Source organism: Hylobates moloch, unplaced genomic scaffold, assembly GCF_009828535.3.
Source record: "Hylobates moloch isolate HMO894 unplaced genomic scaffold, HMol_V3 SCAFFOLD_14, whole genome shotgun sequence".
In the NCBI taxonomy this organism is placed as follows: domain Eukaryota; kingdom Metazoa; phylum Chordata; class Mammalia; order Primates; family Hylobatidae; genus Hylobates; species Hylobates moloch.
In genome coordinates, this window is record NW_026652289.1 from 99,517,147 (window position 1) to 99,529,353 (window position 12,207).

Sequence of the window (12,207 nt, forward strand, 5' to 3'; positions counted from 1 at the left end):
TTTTTTTTTTTTTTTTTTTTTGAGACAGAGTCTCTCTCTGTCGCCCATGCTGGAGTGCAGTGGCGCAATCTCAGCTCACTGCAACCTCCGCCTCCTGGGTTCAAGAGATTCTCCTGCCTCAGCCTCCAGTGTAGCTGGAATTACAGGCCTGTGCCACCACAGCCAGCTAATTTTTGTATTTTTAGTAGAGATGGGGCTTGACCATGTTGACCAGGCTGGTGTTGAACTCCTGACCTCAGATGATCCACCTGCTTTGGCCTCCCAAAGTGCTGGGATTATGGCGTGAGCCACCACACCTGGCCCCATATTCTAATCTTTTTATCAAAATTGCATATGTACATTATTTCAGAAGACATTCCACAAGGAATTAAAAAAAAAATTGTTCGCCTGCTCTCCCTTCTATTTCCTCTCCCCAGAAACAATCACTTAAACATTCTTTCAGCTGGTTATTTTGGTATTTATCTATCTCGGTATCTCTAAAACATTTATAATGCCACTTAAAGTTCTTTGTTTTAGGCATTAACTATTGAATTCTATCGAAGATGGAAAGATGGCTTTACTTCCTTAACAAAATAGCAACATAAAATTCTTCCTGGCCAGCTGCCAGTGGCTGACGCCTGTAATCCTAGCACTTTGGGAGGCTGAGGTGGGTGGATCACCTGAGGTCAGGAGTTCAAGACCAGCATGGCCAACAGGGTGAAAACCTGTCTCTGCTAAAAATACAAAAATTAGCTGGGTGTGGTGGCACGCACTTGTAATCCCAGCTACTCGGGAGGCTGAGACAGGAGAATCACTTGAACCCTGGAGGTGGAGGTTGCATTGAGCCGAGATCGGCACCACTGCACTCCAGCCTGGGTGACAGAGCGAGACTCTTAAAAAAAAAAAAAATTCTTCTTGATACCTTCATCTGTGCCCAGTACCCTCATTATGGTTAATAGTTCAAAGTCTCTCTTTCCCAGCCCCATTCTACTGTATGTCCCATTCCAGAATTGAACCAACTTTTGTTGTTCTCATCTAAACACTGAAACTAAGCTTTCTCAAAGAGTATTTAAAAATAGAAACAATAACTCAGATATCTCTCTAACTGGTAAAATGTGGTAGGGATTTTTTTTCTTAACATTAGGTTTCCTGATAATTCTTGTCAAAACCAGGATGGAATCAGTAATGTACAGTCTCAGATACTCCCATCCTCTCTATTACCGTGAACCTTACCTTGGTAAGAAGGAGCTTATTAGTGATTGCGGGAAAATACAGAGTGCCACGCTAGATATCCAAAATTATAAAAGTGTGTATATCAAGCTAAATAATACGTGATGATTAAGAGATATGGCTTTATAAAGGAACCACCTCGTGAAGTACCTTCTTATATGCTCAGGTTTTTAGATTTTATCCTGAAGAGTAGTCAACTGAGACGTAATGGATTTTAAACATTTCTGTAACAGTAATCTGATGAACATGATCTGATAGGAGCCCAGTGTATTTTTTTATTATAAAAATAAATGCTGATGGTACAAAAATAATTAGTGTGTCATCCTCAAGTCATCTAGTCCCATTCCCCCGAGGTAACTATTGGTATCACTTTCTTAAGCAGTTCTTCCAGAAATTTTCTGTATACCCACTTTCAAGTTATCTTTTTGTAGGCCCAGAAAACAGGAGCAAATTAAGTATTTAGGGGTGATGTTTAGCATCCAGTTAGCAATGGGTTAAGTTACTATGTGAAAGGAAGGAACCTATACTTTAGTCACGGGGGTACACACACGTCTTAAATCTTCAGTGATTGGGATACACATCGTTTACGTGGTGATCACTTTCTGAAGCTAGGTCATTTGAGGGTGGATTATTTCAGTGAGAACTCCATCTCCAAATTTGTGCTTGCCATTAAGTAGACTTACTGGATGTCACCTACTGGAATCTTGTTCATTTGTTTTAAATATTGATGAAACAGTACTACTTGCCTATAAGAAAACCGTGGACCTTAGGCTTTTCTTGTGGTTCACTCAGTCTAGCATTGGAACTGGAAAATCTTTCCAACCCTTCCTTTAGCAACTCATTTCTGAAATCCCCTTTGGAAGCTTTCAGTGCCACAAGGTTTAAAAACCCCTCAGAGGCCTTAAATTCAGGATTCTTGACTTATACTCTAAAGTTGGGTTCTTTTCTAACATGTGCACAAGTCATTTGACGATAACTGAAGTTATAAAGATATTTTCTTTATATGTCAAATGCTTAGTAATGCTTACAGGATGCCAAGCATGTAAACAAAGGCAGTTCTGGCCGCGGCTCACGCCCCTAATCCCAGCACTTTGGAGGCTGCGGCGGGCCGATCACCTGAGTTTGAGACCAGCCTGGCCAACATGGTGAAACCCCATCTCTACTTAAAATATAAAAATCAGCCAGGCATGGCGGCAGGCACCTGTAATCCCAGCTACCCAGGAGGCTGAGGCAGGAGAATCACTTGAACCCAGGAGGTGGAGGTTGCAGTGAGCCGGTATCATGCCACTTGCACTCCCGCCTGGGCAAAAGAGCGAGAGTCCATCTCAAAAAAAAAATAATAATCATCATAAAGACAGTTCTATTTTAAATAACGTTTTATCCCCAAACTTCATTTTTAAGTTGGACCTGAAATTTTTTTTCTTAGAAATAATACTGTGACATGTAGTAAGGCTCCCAGAATATTCCACAAAAGCTCATCTGATCCATAATACTGTTGAAGACAATTTTGAATGGCAACTGTTTCAGTATCCACTGTCCCCAAGAAAACTAAGCTATCACCTGACTCTCCCTGGCAGTGTTCAACTGTTCCTTCTCTTCCCAGCATTTTCTTTATATTACTTCTCTAAGTAATATGGGGATTCAGTTCTCACTAAAATGATCCATCCTAAAATGAGCTAAGCTCAGAGTTAAAAATCACCATCATGTAAGGCAAGCATTACCTAACTCAAGAGACGCTCTGTCTCACCAGTACTGAATATGCTGGAAACACAAGCATGTTATCCTTCAGCATTCTACCCAGAGTGCCATTTTCACACTCTTGATCACCAAGGATGCCCATTTTGTGTCACCTACCTGTACTGTTGTATTCCTAGTGCCATAGTTATTTTTATTGAGACGGCTTCTCGCTCTGTCACCAGGCTGGAGTGCAGTGGCGCAATCTCAGCTCACTGCAACCTATGCCTGCCGGGTTCAAGTGATTCTTTCTTCTGCTTCAGCCTGCCTCAGCTGGGACTACAGGCACGCGCCTCCACACCCAGCTAATTTTTGTATTTTTAGTAGAGATGGGGTTTCACGACGTTGGCCAGGATGGTCTTGATCTCTTCACCTCGTGATCGGCCCGCCTTGGCCTCCCAAAGTGCTGGGATTACAGGCGTGAGCCACCACCACCAGCCTTGAATGAACAAATTATTAATAAGTGAATCACTTTACACATGCTCACCTTATAAGTATCTTCAAATAATTGAGAACAAACTGTATCTTCTAGGGCCTTGCTGTAGGATGGGCTTGCTGTGGTTTGGACGTTTGTCCCCTAAACCTTGTTGAAATTTGATCCCCACTGTTGGAGATGGGGCCTAATGGGAGGTGCTTCGATCATGGGGGTGGAGCTTTCATGAATGGCTTGGCACCATCCTGGGGTAATAAGTGAGTTCTCCTTATATTAGGTTCCATGAGAGTTCCCCCGAGTGCTGGCTGTTAAAAAAGAGCCTGGCACCTTCCACTTTCTTGCTTCTGCTGTCTCACCATGTGATCTCTGCACAAACTGACTTCCCTTCACCTTCTGCCATGAGTGGAAGCAGCCTGAAGCCCTCACCAGTGGATGCTTCTTGTACATCCTGCAGGACCATGAGCCAAGTAAACATAAATTAGCCAGCCTCAGGTATTCCATGATAGCAGTACAGACAAAGACAAGGCTGTCATGTAGCTTTTTGTATTTGAGCCTACTAAAGTAGATGTTGTTTTAGCCTACCAACCCAAGTTAAGTGCTTCAACTTATATTTGGGGATCTGCTGTGTCTGTGATTGGGGTTATTACAGATGGCTGAGCTTTTAGAATCCTATTTTTTAATTTATTTTGAGACAGAGTTTCACTCTGTTGCCCAGGCTGGAGTACAGTGGCGTGATCTCAGCTCACTGCAACCTCTAACACCACGCCCGGCTAATTTTTATATTTTAGTAGAGATGGGGTTTCACCTCTGTTGGCCAGGCTGGTCTTGAACTCCTGACCTCAAGTGATCCGCCTGCCTTGGCCTCCCAAAGTACTGGGATTACAGGTGTGAGCTACCGCACCTGGCCCTATTTTATTCATTTTTATTTTCATAGAGACGGGGTGTCACCCAGGCTGGAGTACAGTGGCGTGGTCATAGCTCACTGTCCCCTCAAACTCATGAGCACAGGTGAACCTCCTGCCTCAGCCTTCCCAGTAGCTGGATCTACAGGCGCACACTATCATGCCTGGCTAATTTTTTTTTTATTTTAAATGGAGTCTCACTATGTTGCCCAGGCTAGTCTTGAACTCCTGGCCTCAAGCAATCCTCTCATCTCAGCTATTTTATTTCAAATAAAGCTAATTCTAATTATCATTCCTTTTAGTAAGTTCCTCATTTTACCATTTCAAACATCTTATAAATGTAGATTTAAGTGATAGGCTTAGTTTTCTTCATCTTGCTACATTTTTCACCACACCACTTTTCAAATTATTCTTTAATCAGAACTATTTCAAGCAGATTAAAAAGTACTAGGTGACATGAATATGTGATATTCCAACTCATGAGGTATGAACTGTGGATGTTATTAACATATTCATAGGAGGAACAAAATAAAAAAACACTGCCTTGGTCCCATTGAGTATTGTACTAACATTTTGGGCAAACCAAGGTTTGGATGAAGAATACCCAAGTTCAAAAAGAACTATTATCTAGTTCTATAGAAAGAGTGTATGTAAACTATGAACAAAATGTCATGCTTACTAATAAGCTTAATCTTTTCCAGTGGAAAGGCCTATTCTTGGTATTCTCAGTAGATCCTAATATGTCCATTAATAGTGGCTGTTGCTGAAGAAAAGGACTATCAGAGGGGAGAGAGACTTTTACTTATCCTTTTATACCCGTCTATTCGTTCTACTTGTTTTTTTCCTTTGGTTTTTTGTTTTGTTTTGCCCCACAAAGAGTTTGCCCCTTTCGTAAATCAAAAAAAGAAAAATTGTTCAGCATCTCCAAATTGCCTGACTGTAGTGGGAAAACAAAATTTCCCACTTAGTGGGAAAAAAAAAAAACGTAAGACATAGCACCTTTTCTTCCACGCATATACTTATGGGCAATCTCCCAGGTGCCCAATGGCTGATTTTCCTAAGAGGACACATTATTGAAACTCGTATTACACACTAAAATACCAGTTATTAGTGCTTGGGAGATTAAAGAGGTAGGTAAATGGAATAATTAAAAGTCCTACTTATTCAGCAACTACTATGTACCAGGGCAGTCACTGGACATTTTTTCTAACACTTGAATAAGGTACTATTATCCCAATGATCAGCAAAGTAAAACAACTTGTGCTAGAACTGGAATTCAAATCTGGACCTGTTGGACTCCATAACCATAATCTTTCCACTATACCTCAGTACCTTTTACTAGAAAAAGTCAAGACCTAGATGACAATAGTAGTGAATGATCAGAGATATGACTTATTGCTTATTTCTTATTTGTCTATAACAGTATTACAGTTTTTGCTATTTCCATTAAAAATTACAGATGTATTTGCAGTTAACAAAAGATTGGCAGTGTTAAGTAAGGTTCAATATGTCTGTCTTCATATAGGATACTCATTAACCCACCTGAAAACATGGAAGAAACCAGCTCTAAGTTTCCTGTTTTTATCAAATTTGTTCCTCGCCCTTTATACTGGTTTAGTTCATCAACGAGGTACTCTTGATGTCATGAGTCATATTCAAAAAGTTTGTTACAACAATCCCAGTAAATCTTCAGCTTCAATATTTATAATGATGCCTTGCCACTCGACTCCTTACTACAGGTAAGAAAAGATGTTCCACCATATACTGTTAAGAAACCGAAACTGACTACTTTACAATTCCCTTTCAGATTCCTGGATTTGAATTAATTGGTCATTGCTCAAATGATAAATTTTAAACTCCCACTTACATTATTCACTGATGGAATTTAAAAACAACTTGAACTGTGTCAAAGAAGATGTTTTAAATAAGCTTTTTTTTTTTTGAGATGGTGTCTGCTCTGTTGCCCAGGCTGGAGTGCAGTGGCGCTATCTCGGCTCATCGGCTCACTGCAAGCTCCGCCTCCCAGGTTCACGCCATTCTGCTGCCTCAGCCTCCCGAGTAGCTGGGACCACAGGTGCCTGCCACTACGCCCGGCTAATTTTTTCTATTTTTAGTAGAGATGGGGTTTCACCGTGTTAGCCAGGGTAGTCTCGATCTCCTGACCTCGTGATCCACCCACCTTGGCCTCCCAAAATGCTGGGATTACAGGCGTGAGCCACCGCTCTTGGCCGTAAACTTTATTATTCTTTAAAAACAATTTACTTACACTTAATTCTGATTTAAATCAGTAAAAAACAATTTGTAGGTATCTGATAGTCTTCTTAGTAAAGAAACTCATGTATTACTTACCTTACTACAAATCTCTGATACATCTTTACACAATTTGAATTAATCTTAAAACATGGATTTTTAGGCCGGGCGCAGTGGCTCACGCCTGTAATCCCAGCACTTTGGGAGGCCAAGGCGGGTGGATCACGAGGTCAGGAGATCGAGACCATCCTGGCTAACCCGGTGAAACCCCGTCTCTACTAAAAATACAAAAAATTACCCAGGTGTGGTGGTGGGCCCCTGTAGTCCCAGCTACTTGGGAGGCTGAGGTAGAAGAATGGCGTGAACCCGGGAGGCGGAACTTGCAGTGAGCCAAGATTGCACCACTGCACTCCAGCCTGGGCAACAGAGCAAGACTCTGTCTCAAAAAAAAAAGCATGGATTTTAGTCCAGATTTACTACTGGATTATTGCCCTCATCTTAAACTAGACTTTTTTTTTTTTTTTAGATGGAGTTTTGCTCTTGTTGCCCAGGCTGGAGTGCAATGGCATGATCTCGGCTCACTACAACCTCTGCCTCCCGGGTTCAAGTGAATTCTCCTGCCTCAGCCTCCTGAATAGCTAAGATTACAGGCATGTGCCACCACGCCCAGCTAATTTTGTATTTTTATTAGAGACGGGGTTTCTCCATGTTGGTCAGGCTGATCTCGAACTCCCAACCTCAGGTGATCTACCCACCTCAGCCTTCCCAAAGCGCTGGGATTACAGGTGTGAGCCACCGTGCCCGGCCTTAAACTAGATTTTTAATATCTTTGGACATCAGTTGTCTCACCTGTAAAAATTAGGGAATGCGACTAGATGATATTCTAATGCTTGAATTAAGTGTTTCTGGGAAATATACTAAAATTGCCTTAACTATGTATGGCCTTTAAAAAGACATCCATTTGGTCCTGTGCTTGTATTTCAGGAAGCTGTATCAGTTACCAATTACCCAGTAATGGTACAGGGGCAAAGGAGCCAGATTTCCTACAGAAAATTATATACCAGGCTGGGCATGGTGGCTCACGCCTGAAATCCTAGCACTTCGTGAGGCTGAGGCGGGCAGATTGCCTGAGCTCAGGAGTTCAAGACTAGCCTGGGCCACATGGTGAACCCCTGACTGTACTAAAATACAAAAAAAATTAGCCAGGTGTTGTGGCGCATGCCTGTAGTCCTAGCTACTCAGGAGGCAGAGGTTGCAGTGAGCTGAGGTCGTACCACTGCACTCCAACCTGGGCGACAGAGCGAGACTCTGCCTAAAAATAAATACATACATAAAATCTATAACTATTTAACTCAGTCTGGCTTTAAACAATCTGGAGTTAATGTCTCCTGTGCACGTTCAATTAATTTAATCACTGTGGTTATCATTTTAGGGGAATTTAACACTTGGAATACTCCTATTTAACTAATCATTAATGCCAGTAATTAATATACAATTTAGAAAAATGGAGATCCTAGCAAAAACCACAGGCTAAATGGAAGGCATCAAGTATCCTTTCAACTTGAGGATTCCCTACTATATGTATATGTGGCTGAAAAAGGGACATTGATTCTCCATGCCCACATTAGGGATAATAGTGTAGAGAACAGGAATCCTAGAGGTACCAAGATGTTCTTTATACTTAATTGTAGTCAGTTGATATCTTAGGCTTTGAATAGTTCACCAAGTTCTCCACACCTTTTCAAAGCACACAAGAGAGGAAGGTCTGATGCCTATTTTGCATCAGACTTGGAAGTAGAGAGCAACATATGCCCATTGATTAACATCCAAATAAGTAATGGCTTTACTGTGGCATAGAAAGACTAGAGTAGGCCGGCAGCTTTTTCTGAGGAATTTCTGCTTCCCTTTGAAACAAGACCTTCATTTCCAATAAATCATTATTAGGTCTTGTATACATTTAATTTGTATGCATTTCATAAATAAAATAAACCTCCTGCATAATTATTAACTTCATTTCTAACTGGAAATTTTAAATGTTTGTATCAGTGAGGTTTAATTTTTCCTAAGGCACTTATAAACATGGCTTTTTGCATGACCTAAGTAACTGGCTTAAATTGTCATAACTGGTATTAGAAATGAATCCATCTTTTTTATACTCTAATCTTTTTTTTGTTTGTTTTGGGACAGAGTCTTGCTCTGTCGCCCAGGCTGGAGCGCAGTGGCGTATGATCTCAGCTCACTGCAACCTCCGTCTTCTGGGTTCAAGAAATTGTTCTGCCTCAGCCTCCCGAGTAGCTGGAACTACAGGCACATGCCACCACGCCCAGCTAATTTTTGTATTTTTTGTAGAGACAGGGTTTCACCATGTTGGCCAGGCTGGTCTTGAACTCCTGACCTCCAGTGATCCACATGCCTCGGCCTCCCAAAATTCTGGGACTACAGGCATAAGCCACTGCGCCCGGCCTACTCTAGTCTTTCTATGCCACGATAAAACCATTACTTATTTGGATGTTAATCAATGGACATATGTTGCTCTCTACTTCTCAATCTTATATAAATATATAAGAAAAAAAAAAAAAAAACCACTTCAAATTTGCCATGTGGCTGGGCATGGTGGCTCACACCTGTAATCCCACCACTTTGGGAGGCCGAGGCTGGGTGGATCACCTGAGGTTAGGAGTTCAGGACCAGCCTGGCCAACATGGTGAAACCCCATCTCTACTAAAAAATACAAAAATCAGCCAGGCGTGGTTGGTGGGCGCCTGTAATCCCAGCGACTTGGGAGGCTGAGACAGGAGAATTGCTTGAACCTGGGAGGTGGAAGTTGTAGTGAGCTGAGATTGCGCCATTGCACTCCAGCCTGAGTGACGAGAACGAAACTCTTGTCTCCAAAAAAAAAAAAAACTTGCCATGTAAGCTTGTGATCCATCCCCTATGAGAGCAGAAAGGGAAGAGAGAAAGAATCCTTTCTGATTATGACCACAGTTTTCTACTTTATCAAATACACCTATGGAGAATTACTCTCCTATTAACAAGTTAACTTACCTGGTCCTGAGGACTATTTATGTTTCTGGAACAGAATACCAATGCTACAGAATGTTGAGTCCCCCTACTCACCTACTTCCCTCCTTGAAATGGACTTCTATGCACTAGTTTGGGCTTATAGGTTATACTGCTGCTGCTGCATAGGTACATGGTATGAGAAGCATGTTTTTTATCTTTGAGAAAATGAGTTAAAGGCTTGCTTCTTCACTTAACTGCAACACAGTTTACAGATTCAGATTTCACATTTTGCCAAGTATAAATGACATATCTTAAGACTAATGAAAACTTTCATGTTTTACTTGTATTTATTATGGTAACTTTTCTTTTCATAGCCACGTTCACTGCCCACTTCCCATGAGATTTCTCCAGTGCCCCCCAGACCTGACTGGAAAAAGTCATTATCTTGATGAAGCAGATGTATTTTACCTAAATCCCTTAAACTGGTTACATAGAGAGTTTCATGATGATGCATCATTGCCTACTCACTTGATCACCTTCAGCATTTTGGAAGAGGTAAGTAAACGCGAAAAAGAGGAAAACTCAGTACTTTAACTTTACCCCAGGTTTAGGAAACCCTCAGGTAAATAGATAATATAACCTTTTTATGGTCTGTTTCAACCCACATTTCATAATTAGTCTTTTCTCCAGTCAAAATAAGCCCCAGTTCTGTAACTATCAAGGTATTTTACTTCCTATAAGTTAATTCTTTCATTAAGCAAAAAGTTGTAGAAAACAATTAGAATAGGCAATTCTAAAATTGACTGAAACAGTACTCAGCAAAATGTAGCCTTTATTTACTTAAACATTTATTTGCTTCTAGGAAATAAGCGCTTTCCTAATTTCAAGCAATTATAACAGAACTGCTGTTTTCTTCCACACTCACTTGCCGGAGGGTCGAATTGGAAGTCACGTATATGTCTATGAACGGAAGTTAAAAGGGAAATTCAGCACGAAGATGAAATTCTGAACTTCCCGAGATAAATTAACATTGCTGAGTGGAAATATTCAGATGCTGCTTAAATACTTCAGTAAACACTGGTTAAGATTCATGGAACTTAGAAAAAAGCTGTATGAACTGCTTTACCAAATATCACTACTGAGGAAATGTATAAAATACCACATAGTATAAAATTACATGTGAATACAATGCCAGATTTTAAATAAAGACCTTTAGTTTTCCTCATGGTGTAGTTTTATTGCTTCTTCCACGATATTCAGATGTGCAAAAAATTTCACAAGAAAACAAGTCAGCAAGCTCTTAAGAGGGCAGCAAATTCTTCCAAGTCAGAGGGCACTTGAACCCACAAAAAGACAAGAAGTGAGTATAAGATTATAAAATGTTAATGATGAAATTCCAGAACAATGTACTTTTCTCAAGCTCTGCTGCAAATTTAACACAAACATCAGTGTTAGTTACACTTTGTCATGTATGATTGAGCTTGCTTTAAGCTCTTACACTGAAAGGAAGTCTCATTTCATGCACAAAATCTGTTGCATGCCTGGCTTCCTTAATAAAACTACAGATGAACATTTCCAGTGTCAAAAAAAATTCAATGAAGCTAAACTACAGGAAAATGCAGGTTAGTAGGCTTTTAACTAATGCTTCTGAGTAATAATATAAAGTTATCAAACTGATACTTAGAAACAAAAGAAAAGACATTGTCACCTTGGTAATTTCATTAGTTTCAATACCAAACATTGTACAAAGCATATATTTTTCTCTTACAGTTGTCTAATTTAACTCAATTGTGAATCAGTATTTAGGATCAAAAGGTAATTGCCCCAATTCTATTTCAAGATTTGCCATTTGTCTTCCATTAGTGCGACCATATTTATGCCATTTACCTTCCCTTTTATAAGGCTGTGGCTGAAGGTGCTTCTGCTCTTGTTTTCGATGCCTGGAGTTTTCAATATTTACCATACGTTGCTTTTTATCAGGTCGACTGAAAGCAGTAAACACATTTTTCATCTATGTTAGAGTTCAATGTATTTAAACTTAAAACAATTTTAAATGTTTTCTCCATTAATCTATTATCTGAACACTGAAAAAAGATATTAAATATCTGAATTACAATCCTAGTATATCCATATAAAAATAAAGGAGTCTGTATTGGTTTTTTTGTCCTATAAAAGAAAAAATAGACAATAACTCTACTGGCAAAAAGGGGAAACACTCAAAAGATAACAAAGAAAAGAAATGTGACAATAAAATAATGAGATGTGTTTCCATTATTTTTCCTCCTTTCCTATAAAAATCAGTCCCTCCGCGTTGGCTTTATCACTCAGCAGAAATACATACACATCTCTCACAAACAAAGCAAAACAGAAGTCTCGACTTTTTCTTACAGCAAAAGCTCACAACACCTACACCGCCTCAGGCTTCCGTCACTACTTTACTGGAAGTCCATACTGTCATCCCCTGGCCGCCCAGTTTCCAAGCCAAGAAAACATTTTCTGCACATCAACTTTTTAAAAAGCATGACACATTTATTCCTTTCACTTGAGATGGCTTTTGGATTTTCATGATACCACCCCCCACTCTTGTCCTTAGCCTTCCCTACAACCCCATAGATGTTGGTGTTCTCCCAGGAGTCTGATAAATATACAGTCTCGGCAAAAGAGATGACCACAGAA

The 12,207-nt window shown here is 40.2% G+C and overlaps 2 protein-coding genes across 5 annotated transcripts in view; one reads left to right on the plus strand and one right to left on the minus strand.

Moving 5' to 3' along the window:
- LOC116481670 (GPI mannosyltransferase 3) overlaps nt 1-10,752 on the plus strand; it is a 34,960-nt gene extending 24,208 nt beyond the window's left edge. For both annotated transcript variants that reach the window (XM_032174406.2, XM_058428054.1), the window contains 3 exons: nt 5,804-6,017; nt 9,906-10,086; nt 10,394-10,752. In XM_032174406.2, the coding sequence (XP_032030297.2) occupies nt 5,804-6,017; nt 9,906-10,086; nt 10,394-10,540 (542 nt within the window). In that variant the 3' untranslated portion in view covers nt 10,541-10,752. The remainder of the gene's footprint in view (nt 1-5,803; nt 6,018-9,905; nt 10,087-10,393) is intronic.
- Nucleotides 10,358-12,207, minus strand: part of CCPG1 (cell cycle progression 1) — a 60,917-nt gene continuing 59,067 nt past the window's right edge. For all 3 annotated transcript variants that reach the window (XM_032174405.2, XM_032174402.2, XM_032174403.2), the window contains exon 9: nt 10,358-11,516. In XM_032174405.2, coding sequence (XP_032030296.1) covers nt 11,327-11,516 — 190 coding nt within the window. In that variant the 3' untranslated portion in view covers nt 10,358-11,326. The remainder of the gene's footprint in view (nt 11,517-12,207) is intronic.